The sequence below is a fragment of the Anopheles moucheti genome, chromosome 2 (genome assembly GCF_943734755.1).
Source record: "Anopheles moucheti chromosome 2, idAnoMoucSN_F20_07, whole genome shotgun sequence".
Lineage (NCBI taxonomy): Eukaryota > Metazoa > Arthropoda > Insecta > Diptera > Culicidae > Anopheles > Anopheles moucheti.
In genome coordinates this window covers 591457-614843 of record NC_069140.1, presented here as the reverse complement: position 1 = coordinate 614843, position 23387 = coordinate 591457, and the positions used below count along the sequence as shown (strand labels likewise).

The 23387-nt window shown below is 44.1% G+C and overlaps 2 protein-coding genes across 4 annotated transcripts in view; one reads left to right on the top strand and one right to left on the bottom strand.

The window, feature by feature from the left end:
- The first annotated feature begins 7594 nt into the window (after positions 1-7594).
- LOC128309457 (protein Pixie) lies at positions 7595-10338 on the top strand. Its single transcript, XM_053045855.1, has 4 exons — positions 7595-7675; positions 7951-9497; positions 9590-9824; positions 9894-10338. The coding sequence occupies exons 2-4, from the start codon at positions 7954-7956 to the stop codon at positions 9942-9944; spliced, it is 1830 nt and encodes a 609-aa protein (XP_052901815.1). The 5' UTR covers positions 7595-7675; positions 7951-7953; the 3' UTR covers positions 9945-10338.
- Positions 10339-10583: 245 nt separating this feature from the next.
- LOC128309458 (uncharacterized) overlaps positions 10584-23387 on the bottom strand; it is a 195683-nt gene continuing 182879 nt past the window's right edge. The window contains exons 1-4 of one of the 3 annotated variants that reach the window (XM_053045857.1): positions 18803-18824; positions 14850-15269; positions 12180-12463; positions 10584-12101 (exon numbers count right to left, since the gene is read on the bottom strand). In XM_053045857.1, coding sequence (XP_052901817.1) covers positions 11271-12101; positions 12180-12463; positions 14850-15099 — 1365 coding nt within the window. In that variant the 5' untranslated portion in view covers positions 15100-15269; positions 18803-18824 and the 3' untranslated portion in view covers positions 10584-11270. Of the gene's footprint in view, positions 12102-12179; positions 12464-14849; positions 15646-18802; positions 18825-23387 lie in introns of those variants that run through there. The other 2 variants (XM_053045858.1, XM_053045856.1) reach the window with 2 other exon arrangements.

Here is a 23387-nt window from a genome sequence, read left to right as displayed (position 1 = left end):
TGTTTCTAGCTCCTGATACCAGGAGAGCATGCAACGCAGGAGGTTGCATTTCGGTGTCAATCGAGACGGAAAACTCGCCAAAAATGACCAGGTTTTCAAGCTCCTGATACCAGGAGAGCAGGCAACGCAGGAAGATGCTTTTCCGTGTCAATTGAGACGGAAAACTCGCAAAAAATGACCAGGTTTTCAAGCTCCTGATACCAGGAGAGCATACAACGCAGGAGGATGCTTTTCCGTGTCAATCGAGACAGAAAACTCGCCAAAAATGACCAGTGTTTCTAGCTCCTGATACCAGGAGAGCATGCAACGCAGGAGGATGCTTTTCCGTGTCAATCGAGACAGAAAACTCGTCAAAAATGACCAGTTTTTCTAGCTCCTGATACCAGGAGAGCATGCAACGCAGGAGGATGCTTTTCCGTGTCAATCGAGACAGAAAACTCGCCAAAAATGACCAGTTTTTCAAGCTCCTGATACCAGGAGAGCATCCAACGCAGGAGGATGCTTTTCCGTGTCAATCGAGACAGAAAACTCGCCAAAAATGACCAGTTTTTCTAGCTCCTGATACCAGGAGAGCATGCAACGCAGGAGGTTGCATTTCGGTGTCAATCGAGACGGAAAACTCGCCAAAAATGACCAGTTTTTCAAGCTCCTGATACCAGGAGAGCATGCAACGCAGGAAGATGCTTTTCCGTGTCAATTGAGACGGAAAACTCGCCAAAAATGACCAGGTTTTCAAGCTCCTGATACCAGGAGAGCATGCAACGCAGGAGGATGCTTTTCCGTGTCAATCGAGACGACAACTCCTCAAAAATGACCAGTTTTTCAAGCTCCTGATACCAGGAGAGCATGCAACGCAGGAGGATGCTTTTCCGTGTCAATCGAGACAGAAAACTCGCCAAAAAGGACCAGATTTTCAAGTTCCTGATACCAGGAGAGCATGCAACGCAGGAGGATGCTTTTCCGTGTCAATCGAGACAGAAAACTCGCCAAAAAGGACCAGTTTTTCTAGCTCCTGATACCAGGAGAGCAGGCAACGCTGGAGGATGCTTTTTCCGTGTCAAACGAGACAGAAAACTCGCCAAAAATGACCAGTGTTTCTAGCTCCTGATACCAGGAGAGCATGCAACGCAGGAGAATGCTTTTCCGTGTCAATCGAGACAGAAACTCGCCAAAAATGACCAGTTTTTCTAGCTCCTGATACCAGGAGAGCATCCAACGCAGGAGGATGCTTTTCCGTGTCAATCGAGACGGAAAACTCGCCAAAAATGACCAGTTTTTCTAGCTCCTGATACCAGGAGGGCATGCAACGCAGGAGGTTGCATTTCGGTGTCAATCGAGACGGAAAACTCGCCAAAAATGACCAGGTTTTCAAGCTCCTGATACCAGGAGAGCAGGCAACGCAGGAAGATGCTTTTCCGTGTCAATTGAGACGGAAAACTCGCAAAAAATGACCAGGTTTTCAAGCTCCTGATACCAGGAGAGCATACAACGCAGGAGGATGCTTTTCCGTGTCAATCGAGACAGAAAACTCGCCAAAAATGACCAGTGTTTCTAGCTCCTGATACCAGGAGAGCATGCAACGCAGGAGGATGCTTTTCCGTGTCAATCGAGACAGAAAACTCGTCAAAAATGACCAGTTTTTCTAGCTCCTGATACCAGGAGAGCATGCAACGCAGGAGGATGCTTTTCCGTGTCAATCGAGACAGAAAACTCGCCAAAAAGGACCAGATTTTCAAGTTCCTGATACCAGGAGAGCATGCAACGCAGGAGGATGCATTTCCGTGTCGATTGAGACAGAAAACTCGCCAAAAATGACCAGTTTGCCAAGCACCAGGTGTTGTTTGACACCAAGAGAGCATTCAATGCAGCAGGATGCTTCTCCAATGCGAAATGAAGGATGCTTTCTGTTTCATCCATGTTCCTTATACTGGCGATCGCTCTGACGGGTTTGATAGTATGCAATGCAATAGTGATGGGTAAATTTATCCCAAGCTGCAGTTGTCACCCCTTGAAAAACATGCTCTCCTGGTATCTGAAATGCTTTCCTGGTATCGGAATTCTGAAAGCAGCTGGTTTGTATGGAATTTCGATGGAAAGTTTGAGCGCGATTAAGATTGCTTTCCGTTTCATCGTTCTTCCTTACACTAGCAATCGCTCTCACGGGTTTGATAGTATGCAATGCAATAGTGATGGGTACCCAAGTAGCCAGATTTGCTTAAGCAGCCAATTTGGCAACGCTAAAGATCGATCTTTAAATAAGTCGTTTGCAGTAGATAATCAGCCTTGAAGTTCCGCGAACTTTTAAGCAACCTTAAAGCAGCCCTCGGCCAAAACGTCAAAAAATGTGAATGCCTGACTACACGGTGGAGCTGTTCATATTTATGGCTTTATGTTTCTTTTTTCTTATTTATTAATTATCATTTTCTGAGATTCGAACCTAGGGGTTTTCAGAGACAGCAGAACAACTACTTTACTAATTCGGCCATTTAGTTTTATTACGTCACACCCTACAAAATGCATATATGAATGATACCAATCTGAATGAAAAAAATTAACATTTTCGTGTACATTGCTTTTTATGTTTTGTCTATTTAGGTATCAATTGTTATTTCGGATTTTTATTAAATTATTGCAAAATAATTGTATATATATTTTTATGTATCGTTGACTTTTTATTACACAATAACACAAAACAAACGAATGCCACTTATTACCACTTTCAATCGGCGGATGCTACGAACTTTGCCGTAGTTTGTGAGCCTTCCCAAGTAGCCAGATTTGCTTAAGCAGCCAATTTGGCAACGCTAAAGATCGATCTTTAAATAAGTCGTTTGCAGTAGATAATCAGCCTTGAAGTTCCGCGAACTTTTAAGCAACCTTTAAGCAGCCCTCGGCCAAAACGTCAAAAAATGTGAATGCCTGACTACACGGTGGAGCTGTTCATATTTATGACTTTATGTTTCTTTTTTCTTATTTATTAATTATTATTTTATGAGAATCGAACCTAGGGGTTTTCAGAGACAACAGAACAACTACTTTACTACTTCGGCCATTTAGTTTTATTACGTCACACCCTACAAAATACATATATAAATGATACCAATCTGAATGAAAAAAATTAACATTTTCGTGTACATTGCTTTTTATGTTTTGTCTATTTAGGTATCAATTGTTATTTCGGATTTTTATTAAATTATTGCAAAATAATTGTATTTATATTTTTATGTATCGTTGACTTTTTATTACACAATAACACAAAACAAACGAATGCCACTTATTACCACTTTCAATCGGCGGGTGCTACGAACTTTGCCGTAGTGCGTGAGCCTTAATCACAGAAGAGTATGCGCTACGAACTATGTTGCAGGAGCAGATAACCTCGCGATCGCAAGGATATGATGACTGGAGTACATAAGGAGGACCCTCATCCTTAATCGTACGCATGAATCAGATGCGAATTGGAATCCAGCACGTTGATTTAATACACCTTTACGCGGATTAAAACCATTTTATTTTCACTTACAACTTCCCGAAACGGATGGCGTCGTTTGCGGAGCCGTCATTTGACAGTAGAGCTATCAAATTGTAAACAAAGTTCCATCGAGTACCGTGTGCTTCCAAAAGAACCGCATAGTTCCGTCGGGAACCTTTAACCGACTACTTTGGAACTCAATAGTTCCATCGTGCGCTGCGTGCGGTTTAAGCAACCCCAAGGTTCACACATGGTTCGCTTTTTCACTAAGCAGCCCTCTAGCAGCGTTATGGTTCGATTTCAAACGTTTCAGGCTATTTGGGTTAATCACAGAAGAGTATGCGCTACGAACTATGTTGCAGGAGCAGATAACCTCGCGATCGCAAGGATATGATGACTGGAGTACATAAGGAGGACCCTCATCCTTAATCGTACGCATGAATCAGATGCGAATTGGAATCCAGCACGTTGATTTACTGCAACTTAACGCGGATTAAAACCATTTTATTTTCACTTACAACTTCCCGAAACGGATGGCGTCGTTTGCGGAGCCGTCATTTGACAGTAGAGCTATCATATTGTAAACAAAGTTCCATCGAGTACCGTGTGCTTCCAAAAGAACCGCATAGTTCCTTCGGGAACCTTTAACCGACTACTTTGGAACTCAATAGTTCCATCGTGCGCTGCGTGCGGTTTAAGCACCCCCAAGGTTCACACACGGTTCGCTTTTTCACTAAGCAGCCCTCTAGCAGCGTTATGGTTCGATTTCAAACGTTTCAGGCTATTTGGGTAAATTTATCCCAATGTACCAGAATATGCACGCTGGAGGGACATACAGGCAGTCCCCGTGATATGCGGTTCCTCTTATACGCTGATTCGGAGATACGCGGCTCTTGGAAATTTGACATCTAGCTAGTTTATAGCACATAATCTAAGCACAATGATGAAAAATTAGTCGAAAATACTTTTTATGTCACGTAAAACACATTTTTAACTTATTTTAATGTAATCTTGCTAAAAGTCGCCTGATTCGCTGCATAAGTTAAGTATATAGAAGGATGTATAGAAGGAAGGCTGGTGTTGTTGTTTCCTATTGCTAGAAATTAACCGTCAACTCTACGACCGGTATGATTTTGGTTTTTAAACTTAAATAACTTTTTATTGAAACATGATAACTATCTGATTTTTTTGCTTTGGCTTAAGATAATTTAGTTCTCTTTTAGAAAATTGTGGCACAATATGTGGCGTTTGGATAACTGGAAATATTATTTTTTACAAATTTCTCTTTATACCCCTTCCCAAGTAGCCAGATTTGCTTAAGCAGCCAATTTGGCAACGCTAAAGATCGATCTTTAAATAGGTCGTTTGCAGTAGATAATCAGCCTTGTAGTTCCGCGAACTTTTAAAGGTTTTAAGCAGCCCTCGGTCAAAACGTCAAAAAATGTGAATGCCTGACTACACGGTGGAGCTGTTCATATTTATGGCTTTATGTTTCTTTTTTCTTATTTATTAACTATCGTTTTCTGAGATTCGAACCTAGGGGTTTTCAGAGACAGCAGAACAACTACTTTACTAATTCGGCCATTTAGTTTTGTTACGTCACACCCTACAAAATGCATATATGAATGATACCAATCTGAATGAAAAAAATTAACATTTTCGTGTACATTGCTTTTTATGTTTTGTCTATTTAGGTATCAATTGTTAATTCGGATTTTTATTAAATTATTGCAAAATAATTGTATTTATATTTTTATGTATCGTTGACTTTTATTACACAATAACACAAAACAAACGAATGCCACTTATTACCACTTTCAATCGGCGGGTGCTACGTACTTTGCCGTAGTTTGTGAGCCTTAATCACAGAAGAGCCTCATCAACCTTCATCGTACGCATGAATCAGATGTGAATTGGAATCCAGCACGTTGATTTAATACACCTTTACGCGGATTAAAACCATTTTATTTTCACTTACAACTTCCCGAAACGGATGGCGTCGTTTGCGGAGCCGTCATTTGACAGTAGAGCTATCATATTGTAAACAAAGTTCCATCGAGTACCGTGTGCTTCCAAAAGAACCGCATAGTTCCGTCGGGAACCTTTAACCGACTACTTTGGAACTCAATAGTTCCATCGTGCGCTGCGTGCGGTTTAAGCACCCCCAAGGTTCACACACGGTTCGCTTTTTCACTAAGCAGCCCTCTAGCAGCGTTATGGTTCGATTTCAAACGTTTCAGGCTATTTGGGTAAATTTATCCCAATGTACCAGAATATGCACGCTGGAGGGACATACAGGCAGTCCCCGTGATATGCGGTTCCTCTTATACGCTGATTCGGAGATACGCGGCTCTTGGAAATTTGACATCTAGCTAGTTTATAGCACATAATCTAAGCACAATGATGAAAAATTAGTTGAAAATACTTTTTATGTCACGTAAAACACATTTTTAACTTATTTTAATGTAATCTTGCTAAAAGTCGCCTGATTCGCTGCATAAGTTAAGTATATAGAAGGATGTATAGAAGGAAGGCTGGTGTTGTTTCCTATTGCTAGAAATTAACCGTCAACTCTACGACCGGTATGATTTTGGTTTTTAAACTTAAATAACTTTTTATTGAAACATGATAACTATCTGATTTTTTTGCTTTGGCTTAAGATAATTTAGTTCTCTTTTAGAAAATTGTGGCACAATATGTGGCGTTTGGATAACTGGAAATATTATTTTTTACAAATTTCTCTTTATACCCCTTATTTCTACGTCCGGCATAACCGGTTATCCATAACCGATACATTTTTTTTTTATTACATATCCATATATTTTGTATGGGGAACTAGAATGTTTCGTCGTTTCGTGTTTCGTAAAATTCAAATAACTATTTTTGTACTGGAAATTAAAATTTCAAATTTGGAAAATAAAAGTACAGGCAGTCTCCGAGATACGCGGTTTTTGGAAATTTGACAGATGACAGAGTTTATAGCACAAAATCTAAGCAAAAAGGTGAAAATTTGATCGAAAATACCTTTTTTGTCATATAAAACGTATGATTTTAGCTTATTTTAATGCAATCTTTTTAAAAATCGCCTGATTTGCTAAATAAACCAAGTGCAGAGAAAGAAATTCGACTCGCTGACTTTGAAGTATAAACGAAATTGCACCAGGATTCGACTTACGCGGAAATTCGAGTTACGCGGATTTTTCCCGGGTTATAGCGGTCCGCTATAATACCGTATCTTGGGGACTGCCTGTATTTGTTTTGCTTGGGTGCGTGCGTGCGCGTGTGTTAGCGTGAGTGTTAATTTTTTTTATTGATTTATTATAAAATTTTACTAGGCAAAGTTCATATTTCACAGTGAGTCATTGAATGCTACATGTCAAAAAGTTGGGTTTTCATCAAGGTCTGTGTAGGATAGAGGTCGAGTAATAGCCAAGATAGAGGTTCGCCATTTTGGATTTCATTAGACATATCGTCGCCCGTGTAAGATTCCTTGCGTCTAGCCTACTTGTTTACTATATCCCGATTAATCAACACAACTACACACAAAACATTTGAATGGAAAAGGGCGTCCAAATGTCAAATCACGTGTAACGAACTTTTGGCTACTTGTCAAATTGCTCTATATTACTCGACCTCTATCCTACACAGACCTTGGTTTTCATACACGAAAACACCATTCAAAAATGTTAAATAAACTTTTAAAATTCCGTTTTTCACGATTGTATAGAATACTAATGCCTGCTTGTGTGTTCTGAATTTGAAATTTTAATTTCCAATACAAAACGAGTTATTTGAGTTTAAAGACAACAAATTGTCGTTCCCCATACAAAATGTATGGGAAACCCGGGTATGCCGGTCGAAAAGATTAAGGTGTAGGTTTAGTTATTGACACAACGGTTAAACGTTCGGTAGCAACAGAAGAAGAAAAAATGAAAAAATTCCAAAACACCAGTAACAACAAAAGCCAAAAATACGTGCGCACAATTATGTAGCGCGTTTTGCATTACGACTGTAATTTTATAGTGTTTTTACCTCATCCATGGTAAATAGATTAGACCTCTTGGTCACCCACTGTGTGTGTCAGAAAAATGCACATCGAGCTCGTTGTCAGCTGTCAAATGCGCTGCCTTTCCGCAAGACCAACCCCGTCTGACACGCACGAACTTTCTTTTCGTTTCTGTCCGGAATCACAAATTTCGACAGGTAAGTCTACAATTGTAGGATATATTCGATACTATTTAACTATATTTGCAGATGGCCAATATTTAAAATGCCATAAAAGCCTACCGAGCATTGTTTACCAAGTGCTCCAGATTGGTTGGATAGATGTGAGGTTATTTCGCGAAGGAAGGGGAATTCCCTTACCCAGTTGTTACGGACTTCGGTGCTGTTTCATGCCTTTCACCTTTTTTGTCGAATTGCACATGCACTAGTGACACGTTTCTAATCATGTTTTCTTTCGTGTTGCTCTGTCGCAGAAAATGTCTCGAAACCGTGCGGCCGAAGAGACGGACAAACAGACGCGCATCGCAATCGTCAGCTCGGACAAATGTAAACCGAAGCGATGCCGCCAGGAGTGCAAGAAATCCTGCCCGGTCGTTCGTATGGGCAAGCTCTGTATTGAGGTGGCGATGGACTCGAAAATCGCCACTCTCTCCGAGGAGCTTTGCATCGGTTGCGGTATCTGTGTGAAGAAGTGTCCCTTTGAGGCGATCACGATTATCAACATCCCGAGCAACTTGGATAAACACACGACCCATCGCTATTCGAAGAACTCGTTCAAGCTGCACCGTCTGCCGATTCCGCGTCCGGGTGAGGTGTTGGGGCTGGTGGGCCAGAACGGTATCGGTAAGTCGACGGCGCTGAAAATTCTTGCCGGCAAGCTAAAGCCGAACCTCGGTCGCTACTCTGAACCACCGGATTGGACGGACATTCTGGGGTACTTCCGCGGTAACGAGCTGCAGAATTACTTCACCAAGATTCTGGAGGACAGTCTGCGTGCGCTGATCAAACCGCAATACGTAGACCAAATCCCGAAGGCCATCAAGGGAACTGTTGGGGCGCTGCTCGATAAGAAGGATGAGCGCAAGAACCAGATGGAAATCTGCGACCTTCTTGATCTGACCCACATTCGGGATCGCGAAATTCAAGCTCTGTCTGGTGGAGAGCTGCAACGGTTCGCGTGCGCGATGGTGTGCATCCAGGACGGAGACATTTTCATGTTCGACGAACCCTCTTCGTATCTGGACGTAAAGCAACGTTTGAATTGCGCCATGACGATTCGTTCGTTGATTCATCCGGACAAATTCATCATCGTGGTGGAACACGATTTGTCCGTGCTGGACTATCTGTCCGATTTTATCTGCTGTTTGTATGGTGTGCCCGGCTGTTACGGCGTCGTTACGATGCCGTTCTCGGTCCGCGAAGGTATCAACATCTTTCTGGACGGCTACGTGCACACGGAAAACATGCGCTTCCGTACGGAATCGTTGACATTCAAGGTGTCGGAATCGGCGTCCGAAGAGGAGATCAAGCGAACCTGTCACTACGTGTACCCGAAGATGAAGAAGAAGCTCGGATCGTTCACACTTACGATAAACGATGGTCAGTTTAGTGATTCAGAAATTATCGTATTGCTGGGTGAGAATGGTACGGGTAAAACCACGTTCATCCGTATGCTGGCCGGCAATCTGGAGCCGGATGAAGAGTCGGAACCGTTACCGGTGTTGAACATTTCCTACAAGCCGCAGAAAATCTCTCCCAAGAGTCAGTCGACCGTGCGGTATCTGCTGCATGAGAAGATTCGCGATGCCTACATTCACCCGCAGTTCATAGCCGACGTCATGAAACCGCTGAAGATTGAAGAAATTATGGACCAGGAGGTGCAGAACTTGTCCGGTGGTGAGTTGCAACGTGTGGCTTTGGTGCTTTGTCTGGGCAAACCGGCCGACGTGTATTTGATCGACGAACCGTCCGCCTATTTGGATTCCGAGCAACGTCTAATTGCGGCTAAGGTTATTAAGAGGTAAGTCAAGATGCTCGAAATGATCAAGAACGATCAAAAGAATACGATTAATCAATAACAATAAATGTTATTAATATTGTTATACTTTGCAGATATATTCTACACGCAAAAAAGACCGGTTTTGTGGTGGAGCACGATTTTATCATGGCAACTTATTTAGCCGATCGGGTGATCGTATTCGAGGGTCAACCGTCGGTGGACACGACCGCGCACACACCCCAATCACTACTGAACGGTATGAATCGGTTCCTGGAGCTGCTGGAGATCACATTCCGACGCGATCCGAACAATTTCCGGCCAAGAATCAACAAGCTGAACTCGGTGAAGGTAAGTCATTCGTGTTTCGTTTCTACAGCTGGTAGTGATTTAACGGGCCACGTTTAATGGGCATTACAGGATGTGGAGCAAAAACGCGCCGGGCAGTACTTCTTCTACGAGGAATCTTAAAAACCCGGCAAACGATGGCATCTGCTCGCTGAAAAATGCTGCGCTGGTGGAGAGCTTTCATTTTAACAACATCAGTATGTACTGGGAAATGTAATGTAAATGCAGAGAACCTTCTCTATTCGTTTCGATACAGGACCGATTTTTAGTTTCATGTTGCATCCCTTCGAGCGGCACGTTCAGTATACGTGCCGGTTGGGTAGAAAAACAATGCGAGCGGGATTTAGGGCGTGTTTTGTTTTTAGACGCAAAACAACAAAACAAAAATTTAATACAAGGGCGCCAATCTCTCTATCTCGCTTGTTGAGCAGTGTTATAAAGTTTTCCGTTTGAAATGACTCGTTTTTTCCATACAAATAAATACGGAGTGTAATTATGTGGGAGACCGAACACACAATCGGCATTTGTAGACATTCACTGAGCTACCTTGGGAAATGGAACCATCGCCCGTAACCCCTTTAGTTCGTGTGATCCAATCTGGCCGATGATGATAGCACAACCAAAACAAACCATTTCCAGCATATCAGCACGGTGCAGCAGATTAGCGAGTGAAGGTCAGGGAAAGAGATCCTTTTCAACGGTAGAGGCGAAGTGGAACGGTGGCATAACGCGGAAGCGCACCAAACGCTGCTCATCTGTAGTAACAGCTGTTTATTGAATCCAACAAAAACAGGTCATCTTACACTAGCGGGCTTATCGCATCAACAGGTTTAATTGGTAACATCTAGCCCACCCCTGCTTCCCTAATCTGTCTTAAGGCTGAAGAAGGGCACACACGTGGCACACGAGAAACTCGCGATTGCAAAACGTAGGCAAATTTCAGCGGTACGATTGATCGATCTTTCATGGCGTTCTCTAGTGGTATACGTACGCTATCACACGTCTGTCGATCGAGTTGTTTGCGGGATTGCGCAATCGCACAATAATAACTATTAAAGGTTCCCCAGGCACTAGTCGATGCCTATCGCAGCTGAATTTGCTAAACATTGCTTTTTTTGTTATTGCACTGTATCTCTCCTCTTTAAGCCACCCGGGAGGCTGTTCGCGTGGTGAGCCGGCTGTCAGACACACATACGCGCGCCTCAAATGCGCACTATTAACGTATACGAACTAATTCTACGGTTTTGTTGTTCTTTCTAAACTAACTAAAGCATAACATAAACACTGTACAACGGTGCGGATCCGACCGGAGCGTCAACTGACTCTATAATCCCTAAGCCCTTGAATTCGCTACCCGCAACAAAGTCCGTTCCGTGCCTCTCGACACTTTCTGGCAACACACGCGCCCATCGGATGAACGGTACGCCCTTTAGATAATACGTTCGGCATCTAGATGAACTCCGTTTGGAGCCGCTGCAGCACACCCTGCTCGTACATTTCCAGCACAATGTCGCGCGTTCGCGTGTGGTAGTTGGCCGAAACGATCTGGGCGATCCTTTTGTCGTGTTTTTTCGTTTTGAAATCGTTGATTGTAACCGCGTCCAGGTCGGGTATTTGGTCCGGGTTGAAGGTAACGGCCGGCAGCAGCCACATCGCAATACCCAACCCGTACGGTAGACACCGATCGTACTCGGCCCGCAACCGCTGGTACGAGAACAGTTCGGTAAAGTGGCGCAGCAAGGATGCCGCCGCCGCGGGTTCGTGGAACGTGTCGAAGTGTTCCTGCAGCGCTTCGAGCAATGTTTGGCGGTACTGCAGTAGCAGGTCGGTAACATGCTGCTGGCGCATATCGCGCTCCGTACTCGTGTACAGCAGATGAAGGATGTCGAGCACCGGTGTCGTGCAGCGCATCGTTTGCAAATCGATCAACCGGACATGCTGGCAATCGGCACTAAACATCAGATTGTTCACCCAGGTGTCACCGTGGCAGATGACGCGCCACGCTTCATCCATACCGTTACAGACGAGTCCGCACATGATGCGATACAGCCGACCGGTTAATCCCTCCACCGCACGAATCGGTCCATCCAGATCACCATTGTTGTTGCTGTATCGCAGACTATCCAGCGCACCGCGCAACGAAGACTCGAGGGAATGTGTGTAGAAGTCGGCCGCCTCGGGACAGTACACAATCTCGCGTACCTTCGAACAGACATCGGCAAACTCGCGTGGCTGCTCATGTTTCAGTGCCAGCGAGACTGCATGCAGTTTGGCCAGTTCCTACGATAAAGGAGACACAAACACAGACAATCTTATCAACCTACGTTGGGATTACGCACGGAGCCTCATCCAGCATACCTTCATGACGGCCATGCAGTGGCCGAAGCTGAGACCGGTCCGCCGGTCAACCATCGCATATCCGCTGGTGGTAAGATCCTCGAGCACAATCCGATCACCGTACTCGTCACTGCCCGCTGTCACACACTTCGGGTACGGCAGATCGTACGGGGCTATCCGCTGCAGGACGGGAATGATGCTGGCATAGGCGGTGATTTCGTTCTCGAACGCTGCATCGCACCGGAATAGCATTCGCCGGTTTGGGTTTGTGATTTGACGTTTAAATATCAGCGAAATCTTAAATACTGTATGGGAAAACAAATTCCAACGAAAAACGTGTTAGAAACCTAAGTCGTAAAGCGAATATTCTTCATTCTTGTTCCCATTAAACTCTCTCTCTCTCTCTCTCTCTCTCTCTCTCTCTCTCTCTCTCTCTCTCTCTCTCTCTCTCTCTCTCTCTCTTCTTCGTCAAGGTCCGGTGATAATTCTTTACACGACAGATTGGAGACAAAAACTCCGATCATAATTCGCTAATACATTGGACTGGGGAAAAAAAGAAGTTGTCCATGGAGAAAAGACACCTGAACAAGATCTCCTGAGGTAATCTCCTGTTGTAAGAAGCGCCCGGCCAGAGGAATTCTTCATGAAATAAAAAGAAGATCTCCTGCGGTTGTAGTGCCAAAAACGAAAAGACTCGCGCTCTCTCGTTGTCTACTTCTTCCCTCTCCTAACTCGTGTGTCGAGTGTGTATTGCTACTACGCAGCCCCAGGGTATGTGTGTTATTTACAAAGCGCAAGCAAACATTAGATCCCAACGGCATCATCATCTTCATCAACACATGATGCGCAATTGATGATGCACTTTTAAGAGTTTTTCACTTGCATCTCTGAATGAATCTTCCAACACTCCACAAAGGAATATTAATAACCGTACGAAGCAATACGGACGGAGCGGGGCGGCTTTCCGTAGTAATTCCGCTCGTCATCATTTCTAGCATCATCATCTTGCGTCTAACAACGTCAGCGTTGATTTGTTCGTGCGTCGCTGCGCTTTAACCTATTTTACTCCGTTTACTTGCTGATACCACACTGAAGTGGGTTAGCTTAGAAACCTTGAAATAAATTCGTGCGCTTGTGCGAGAAACGCGACGGTAGGGAGGTGCGTAAAGGATCAGCTGAGGCATATTGTTGATATATGCAAACACTAATCTGTTTCAAAGCGAGGTGCATCAAAAAAAGAGTCAACGTGATACCCATCCCCCATGCCAGGATGTGCATCCCAGTAGTAGTAACTGGATCAATATTTTGCCCCAAGGCTTCCTACTCTCGTTGGCTTCTCTGGCGTGTGAATTAAATGAAACCAATGGAAGTCCTTTTTACCCCATACATCCTGGAAGCGAGCACACAATCTCGGGTGTGTGTGCATAGGTCATGGTTCAATGATTTGCGTTTGCTCTACCGAAGTACTGCAGTACTGAAAATGAAGTACTTATTGTTCAATGGTTTAGTTTAATGGTTTGATGAGAAAATCTTATAAGTGTCCCGTTTTAAGAAAATCATTTTCAAAAATCGTTTTTTTTTTCTTGCCGCATCTTCAAAACTTCCCTCATGCCGTGAGTCATTCGCGCGTGTGATAACACAACTCTGTCGACACTGGGTAATGCAACTGCTGGCGCCAACCCGAGGTCGTTGCATTTTCGCCCGACATTGAATTCGTGCCCGCTTGTGTGTTTGCATTGTTATTTCTCGCTTCCGTTCCACCGAACTTGACATTGAAACTTGCAATTTCTTTGGCACGGGAATAAAATCGATTTTGCGTTGCAAGCCATGCAAACATACATCGCGGGGGAAAATAACGATTCTCACGCTGTTCGCGGTTGTATTATTCTTTCGTACCGCGGAACCCTATCTCGTTCCAACATTCTTCCGAGCATTTCCATTTCATTTAAAAGTTACTGGGCGTCTCCATCAGTGGTTGAACTTTCACACACACACACACACACACACACGCGATCCCTTTTCGAACTTGGCTGCACTAACGTTGGTGTGTCAAGATTAGCCGTATTTTTACTGCTCTCTTCCTTTTTCCTAGCGCTTGATTGAAGCAGGTGCATTGAGAGGGAGCTTTCTTTCACACACCAACATACATCCCGTGTTGTCTCAACATTCACCGATGTGCATTCTTAATAGCGAACGAAGGTGCGATACCCTATGCAGAAGGAAAGTTCTGCTTTGTTGTGTGTGTTTGGCTATGTTGCACCTGGCTTGAACTCGTACCCTAGCGGCCCAAGCGGATAGAGCAAGACGGAAAAGCCAGCGGTGAAGGTCGGTCATTGCTCAACTTAGAACGGTGTTGTTTGGTTCTACGTGCAGGGAGACGTGTACTCTCTGCCGCTCGTCCTTTGCCCGCTTTCGGGGTGGTGATGTACAACTGCATCGATGTTAATGGACAACGGAAAAGCTGCATCAATATGCAGGGGCACCAAACTGCACCAAAAAATGAATTTTAGTCGTAGCGAACGCATCAATTCCATATCTGCTCGAGATTATTTAGAGTAATACTCGTTTAAGGCATCTTTTTTAACTCTATTTAATATCGACTATTTGTTTGCTGTACTCGATACATCACACAGTCCCCACCGTATGGCTAATAATAACGCGTATGGCGCTCGGGAACACGCCAAAACTTACCATGATTTCGTCCATCCGATGATTTCGCCTTACAGTGAGCCACCACGCGTTTGATGACCGACATGTAGTTGTCGCCTTCGCGGCTACCCGGTCCACAGTCGACCAAATCCACTGACAGGGTTTGCCAAAGATCGGCCTGCTGCTGCATCCGGATAATGTCGATGATCGTGTCCTTTCCCTCGATCATGTAAACATCCCGGTCGTCGTCCACGAACCCACCAACAATACCCACGGCCAGCTCCTGCTTCATTGCGGTCGTATGCCGGGGTTCCGTTAAAAACGCACACTGATCGTTTCTGTTGTTCTGCGTAACTAGTCGCCTTTGCTCTGGCACTGTTTTGTGTAAACACGCGGTCGCTCACTCAAATACACCACCAAAAACCGAGTTCCCTGCTCGGTGCTAATCACGCATTGTATACTCTAGAGGGATAGAAGAGTAAACCATGTTGTTGCTGTTTATCGCTTTGTTTGGCACTACGCGCTGTGTGCGTTCTTGCCACAATGCCCAAACTGTGTCCGTGTCTGCTGCACGTATGCGAAAACGGAGGCTGTATATCACTGAACCGCTGAGAAACTACGTCCTTGACCAACGACAATACGTCACGGAGTGGGACATCATTTCACCGCCAAGCAGCTGCAGCAGCACAGGCCGCGCGGCATTTGCTGCCGTAACACCACGACAGACCGCTAGACGTGTGTGAAAGTGGTTCCCGAGCTAGGCGCTACAGTGGTAGTCGACGCGATGGTGCTTGCGACCGACGACGACACGGCAACGGTCGCACTGTAAGTACACACGCCACGGAGGCTGAATACGAAGTGTTTATGATTGCATCCACCGCCGTTGGCCGAAGGCAACCATAAGCTTTGGGCATATGAAGCGCGCTCTCATAAATGGCAGCACGCACACTCGTGCAGCGCGCACTAGCGAGTCCGACAATCGGTGCAGTGCCCAACCGGCACTGCCCCAGACACGGTGTACTTAGCGTTTTGTTAGTAGTGTTGGCTTGAACCGAGCGTAACCGAACCGAACGTGAATCCGCAAGCAGGAGCCCGAGTAACCCACTTTGTTTTGCCTGTTTTTTTAGTTTTCGATTCGTTTTGGCAACCAACTACTGACACGGTGACGCGTATTTATTGTTTGGACTTCTTTTAACTGTCTTCCAACACGCAGGGAAGGGTGCGAGGGGAGGAGTGAGTTGCCCTAGCCGGACAGGCTAGGAAAAGTGCGTACAACTCGTGGGGAGATCGTCGCAATGATGAAGATCGCGATCGCGCAGAGTTCACTCTCAGCGTGTTTTGCTGCCGAAAATGATTGGTGGAAAAAACCGGCCACTGCCCCCCCGAACGAATGCGACCGGGCTAACCGGTACGCGCGTGTGTGTGTATGAATCTAAGTTCGAAACCACAAAACCACGTGCGTCCTTGAAAACGCGCGGAGGGCATCGAACGAAACGGTGCGCGCACGGTGCGTTGCCTCCACCACACAACGGCTCTGGAGACGCACGCTCGCGATCGTGCTCCTTCTACCTCGCCCTCCCTTCACAACCACCCTCACTTCCATCCAACTCTACCCCCCTCCCCACCCCACTCATCCACCCGCGCTCCCTATCGTTGAGGTGCTGGTGGCGCCGTTAGTTGGGCGTTAGAGGCGTGTGTGCATCAAATGCACTTGACTTCAATAAGCCACATTCTTCGGGCTGCATTCGATCGAGGCGCGCGCTGATCGGTTCACCTTCATCGTGTCGACGACACGCACGCCAATCGGGTGGCCCACCCCATGTTCGTCTACACATGGCGTGGCGTGGTGTAGGTGTCATCTCGGTGTCCGTTTTTGCACAGTGCGCGTATGCGACCGCCGAGACTGAAAGGCTTGAGAGCGCTTTTTGTGTTGCTGTTGTCTCGTCCCTTCTCTGTATTTTTTTGGGGCTACCTTTCCGTGACCTCTGCGTGCAGCGTCCGGCGTGAGTTTTTTTTTGCTGTCTGCTTACACGTGTCAAGCTTTTTATTATGGCCAGCGCCGGCCAAAGATGGATTGGGCTGTGAGAAAAGTGTGTGCACCAAAGGACGGTGCCAGAAAACGACACGTTGAACACACCACACTCTTGGAGTGTTCACTTCCTCTTGGGGTTTCACCCCTCTCGCCTTCGGCCCCGACGGGGACACGGGCCGGGTATTCACCTTGACATTGTAGCGTTGAATGTCATTTCTAAGCGTTTCGACGCAGCAGGTTTGGATGCTGCGTACGAAAGCGTTTCGCTTGTTATATTGTTTATGGTTCGGTGGAGTGGGCCCGTTGTCACACACAGAGGGTGCAGTAATTCATGCTCGGCAGATCTCAGAAGAGAGATCAGATGTCGATTGGAGGTTTCACTGTAGCTTAGTTTGGTGGATTTGTGAAGAGATTCCAACGGTCTTTGGATCGAATCTCATCTGGAGTGGCCTCTTCATAGCAACGACTTTGACACTATTGGACTGCGTGATAAACATAAGCTAGAAGCCCCCGACGTGGCCTAGAAGTTCGTTAGGTCATGAAGAGGAAGCTAAATCTGACGTAGACGAGCCTCATTCAGTTTGCTGTCAGCTTCAGCTTTTGGGGTATTTTCCATGAACCGACCGGTCAATGTACTGTTTAACACCAAAACACCTACCTTGGATTCTAACCACCAGCCGGATTGATATTGATCTCCCTCCGGCTCTGATACGACCCTCCTATCGCAGGTAGAGACGGTGACGATCAACACACTATAGAAAGCTAGTGTGGAAACCTTGACCGACAACGGGTATTGAGCAGGCTTATAAAATGACGAAGAATTTGACGATCCATGGTCAATGTGGAATGTGTGGAGATCCGTCTAGAAAACATGCTACCCGAAATAGCGTTGGCATTTTTATTTTTAGGTTGAAATTTGTGGTGTTGCATATCTCCAGTCATTTTTACCGCTCGACGGGATTGTTGGGTACGGATTTTGCCTATGTACGGTGCAATCAATCCCGTATTCGGGTCGAGTATTGGCCCAAAATTGGAACCATCCGACCAAACCGACCTGCGCACAGATCCCACAGGCAACCCTCACCAGATCGTTTCGCAGGTTCAGGTATGGTCTGTTGCAACGGCGCATTCAATTCCTGTTCGCACTGTTCGCAATGCTGCAGTAAAACGTTTAAAGAAGATGTAGGACGGTGGCCGGTTCAATCGGCATTTTTGCCCAAACGTAAAAAAAGGAATTGCCACAGGACCTTGAGAAAATGGTGTCATGAAGCTTTTGGTGCGCAAGCAAAGCTTAAAACTGAGCCGGGTGCGCGCCTACAAGTGTGATTCCACTGGTCAGACGACGACAACGACGACGACGGTGTTGAGAATTATTATTCACATTGCAGTGTTGGAGTACATGATGCAATCCGCGTTAGTGCGGAATGGATTGCGCTGGAAAGAAAGTTTACGTGACATCATAACTGCGCGCACGGAGCACGCACAATTGGCATCCAAATTATGTCACCTACTGGCGCGCGGTGATAACTCTTTTGGGCCCCGCACGTTAGCAACCGCTGTCGTTGCATAAATCGAATGTTTGGCAACCGGTTGACGGTACGCATTTGGCAAAGCGTGGATTGAAGGAAAAATTAATTATTTTGAATATGTTTCTTTTTGTAAAACAAAAGCCCCGCCAGTGTGCTCGGGTGATGTGATATACGGTTTACCAGAGAGGATCGGGAAAGCCAGACCCGAGATGTTTGCAGGAGTAATTTAGTATTGTCAACACGACGGATTGAATTGTCACTTGTCACGCAGTGAGAAGGTTTTGTTAATAATTAGCCATTAAGACGAGAAAGGCTTTTGATTAGAAGAATATCCCACTCTTTTTACATGAAGTGAAGTTTAAGGGTATTATTGTTCAGCGCAATCACTTGCTGTATGCTTCTATCTCCCAGGACATAGGTGAAGCCAAGCTTACACTCAAAACAACTCTGATGCACTCTGTATAGTAGCAAATTCTAGTAGTAACTGGGAATGTCAAGATAGGAGGAAATCACACAGAACACCGTCCGGCACTTACAAACGCACAAACAAGATTGACTGATCGGAACGTTACCGCTGGTACAAATATAAGAGCTCTCGAGAAATACGTATTCAAACGATTCCGCCGTGACAAACAGTGTAGTTTGAAACTGTTTACGCTAATCGATGTTTTTAAAATGTTATTTTCAAAACAATACTTTCCAGTAGTAGTGCACGGCAATATAGTGTGTTAGCGTTCTAACCACCGGCGGGCAGTTAGATAATACTCTTCACCAGAACATTGTGCCAATGGGTTTAATTAAATCATAAAATAATATGTTTTGTTAGCGTGCACTCACGTGGGTGTATTTCAGTTTTGGTATAACCTGCTACGTATTATAAAAATTTAATGTTGGGTGTATAACATACAGCAGTAGTGAATTGTTGGGACTGGAAGCGTTACTTTGAAAGAGACAAATAAAAAACTAATTAAGTGGCGAAGGGAAAAATGATCTTCACCTTTGCAACTATTTTGCGATCAAATAAGTAAGTTAAGCCGTTTCGTGCGGTCGTTAGTGTGTCTAAGTAGTAAGTTTACAATAGCTAAGCCTACAAAGTAATTGATTTGCTTCAGCTAGAACAACACGCTCCAATGTTGTGTAAAACCAACCGTTTTTAATTGCAAAATATGTGTTTGCAAAACTCAAAAGTTCAACGACCTGTCATCAGATGGAAACGTGCTTCTGATACGTAATAATGACCTTTCCAACACTTACTATGCTTTCTAAGGGCACTGGAGCAAACGTTTTGCGGGTTGGAATTGTCGCAGGAATGTCGGAATCAGTTCATGGACGGTCAAGTGCTAATCATCAATCCCGGTGATTTGTCTGTTGACAGTCACAACAAACAAATCATCCCGAGTGTATTCTAAACCTGAAGGTGAAGTTTGTTTGGTGTGATTTTAATGACATGACTAACCCATCGAAAGCCCTTCAGTTAAGAAAATTAATGCCGCTTTGTGACAGATTGTAAGCATTATGTTCTTTTTTAAACATTTTAACTGAGTCAGGAGCCCTGGACGCAAAATTGACCATACTGCTATGATACATACTTACTATGATATGCAAGTCACATAGTGCTCAGTGGAGTAGGCCTTGACCAAATTGGGCGGTACAAGAAGATTTATATTATGCATATTTTGTAATCACACTACCAACATACAATCTACAACGATATACTTGGAATTGATTTTTGGAATTGATGTTATGAACTTAAAATTGATGTACTTTTTTCTTGGGGGATTTAACTAATATCAACGCTATGAACTTCTTCGAGTTGAATCAATCTTTGAGAGGGGCATTTTATTGAAATTTGATTTCCAGCAAAGGACACTTTTCTCCATCGTCTTATAAAGTGCATTTTGCCAAGTGGTGTTTATTGGTAAATTCACTCCAAGCGTCTGCTCGTACACAATACGACGAGGAGCATGATTATTGCATGATTGGCTTGCACGCAATGATATTTGATTGCGTGAGAGCAGTCAGTGTTTCTAAAAGCATTATTTCTAAAAAATGAAGGAATATATTCCGTAATTGTTGCTGAGGAATTGTAAAAAATATTATTTCTTTGAATTTCATTTGATTTTTTGATTGAGGGTTTGCTTACTGTTCCGATGAAAATATTATTGGAAATGAACTATTCACACCAATAATAAAAATAATTTATTTTTAATCGAAGTTAGACTAAGAATCACAACTATGTAACCTATTTTAGCTTTAGACTAATAGATGAAGAGAGAGAACTTAAGAGTATTGTTCTGGAATGAGTATTCCCCCCAAAAAACTTTTTACAAAATTTGCAATACGTTTTGTCTACATCCCTATTAATTGTATAATTGTTAAAGTACCTCAATGCTTGTATTTATAAAAATTATGGGTTCGTGAATGACAAACTTTCTAATAAACCTCCTGTTCCCGAAATTTGCAATAGCGTCAAATAGTAAAATATTTTGAAATTTATATTAATTTCAATCCATATTTTCTCGATATCCTCCTGATCTACATTTGTTTAGAGGATCAAATATGGTGTGAGCGCATAAGCAACAAAATATTCTCTTTAATTTTTTCACCAACCATTGCAACGATGCGCACCAGTGATTGTAAACTTACTAATCCGCCAGCTATTTTGGAAACCAAACGCCGAAAGATCTCATTAGCAAAGTACAATGGATACGATGAGAACTGCAGAAAGAGCCTTCAAAAGCCCAGCTCGTAGCAGGTACTTCGGTCACGTAGAAGTTAGTAGATACCAATCGTAGATTACTTGAAGCGATTGGACGAAGAGACTACCATCACCGGTTTGCCCTTTTCCGTTTGGATGATCGGTTACCCATTGAAACTAAACAGCAACAAACACAAACCAGGCTAGAAGATACTGAATTAAAATTCAAAGCTTCCAGTTATAACATTCATCAAAATTCAACCGTTTGCCTTGGAGGAGTCACACTCGTCGCTGCTATAGAGTTTTACAATTCGTTACACTCATCAGCCAGACGATACTGGGCTGAAACCGGGGAGAAATGCGGTGACTGCGGACGGTGGTGGGTTTGACATCGGCGAAATGTGCGATCCGTGGTAAATTTACGCATCGCATTAATACGAACCTCTGGGGGAAAAACTGGATCCCTCGGTCCCGCGGTCTCGTGGAAAGCGTTGGGAAGATTGAAAACCCATGACAAAGCCGATAATCTTCCTTTGTGCAGGGGCCACGCAAGCCGATGAGTTTTGGTTCCCAATCGTTTTATCGCACGGCGTACGAAATGTGCGTCAGCCTTTGTGTGGAACAATAGATTTCGATGCCGACAAAGTGAAAATTATAATGTTTTTTTCCCTTCTTCTCAATATCTTTCTTCTGTTTCGATCGTTTGATAGATTTAAAGTTTGAAGAATGAGGGTGTCAGGTGTTGTTTTAAACTATTTAACCAAGAAAAATGATGAGGTCGGGAGGTGTATCAGTAAAAATTAAGAAAAAATTCTAGATATTGAAGTAGAATATCTAAAGATATCAATTGATTCAATATTCTCTTTGTACCGTTGGACAAAATGTGAATTGTGAACTTTTCATAACTCAAAAGAAAAATGTTAAATCCCAAAATTTTAACCAGAATGTAGAGTTGTAATTAAGGAGTTAATATTACCGCTTGTGTCTTTGTTTCATAGACCGTTTTTTTTCCTATTTATGCCCTTATTATTATTATTTGCGTAAAAGCATAATTTTGAGAAATTGTATAAGGATTGGAGAACTATGAACCTTTGAGACCTTATGGATACTAGAGGACATCATCGATTCGAGACTTTATCCAAGAACGGGAGATACACAATTTATGTATAGCTTTCTATCATGCAATTAGCGACAATTTAATCATTTGCATTCGTATGTAGTGACTAGCATGTTATTACTTTGAGCTGGTTTATAATCACAACTAAAAGACGGAGACTAATTTCCCCGTGATATCTACACAGAAATTGCAGTACGAATCATAAAACGCTGTGGAGAGCGTGCACACAGGCGGTACCATTTTGTGTTTTTGCATCTTCGTTTGCTACCACAGCACTGAGAGCGGTTGAATGCTTGCGGTGGTTGTCTCGGATGTCAATCAGGAACTTATCATTGAAATTACTCGAAAATAATGAAACCACCGCACGACAACACGTTCGCGATGGCTGCCGGCTAATTTTATGCATTTAAAGTAATTCTGATGGAAAATTGTTCGTATTAAGAAATGAGAAAAAGGCAACAGAAAGAAAAGGGAAATGTGTGCCCCGCGTGTGCCTGTTCATGACCGACCGATGTGCATTTGTGCAAGCCTGTTTGATTGATTGCACCCGTGCGAATGAGGCACCAGCCGAGGGAGAGGACGGTAATCACGAACCCAAGGCTAAGGAACTTTTAGTACGAGCACGGGGAAGTTCGGAGATTGAGCATGGGGTGAGCAAGCCCCCGTAGTGCTGTGTAGTGATTGGACCCTGTGAAGCAGTCCGACCGATTATTCCGGTGATTTGATGCAAAATAATTTGCTTAGAAATTGAGACCGGAATTAGATTGTTAGCTCCGTGTTGTGGTGGTGGTTTTGTTGAATTTTGCGGCTAGCTTTGTTATTCTGTTTGGGCGAACAAGATTCCGAGGGGATGATTGGGGATGGTGAGGGAGAGTTGTTGGATGGATTACAGGCAAACTCTATCATTATTGCGATTATTGTACCATTACAATCCCTGACCTAGGATGGCGACAGCAGCAACAAGCTGCGATCGGGAAAAAAGCGACGATCCAAAGAAGCTGTCACCTTTTGAACGAACGCTTGTCTACCAGCCACTCCGGCGGAAGAGGGAAGAGAATTTAATTTTACAACTCCAATTTAATACATTTGGATGCATTCATTGCATTTATGCAAGGTGCATTAATCGCCTTGCAAACCGAACAACCAATAGGAGTTCGAGAGTTATGAGCGCGATCAATGCGAAGGGGCGTGGTCTTCGAAGGAA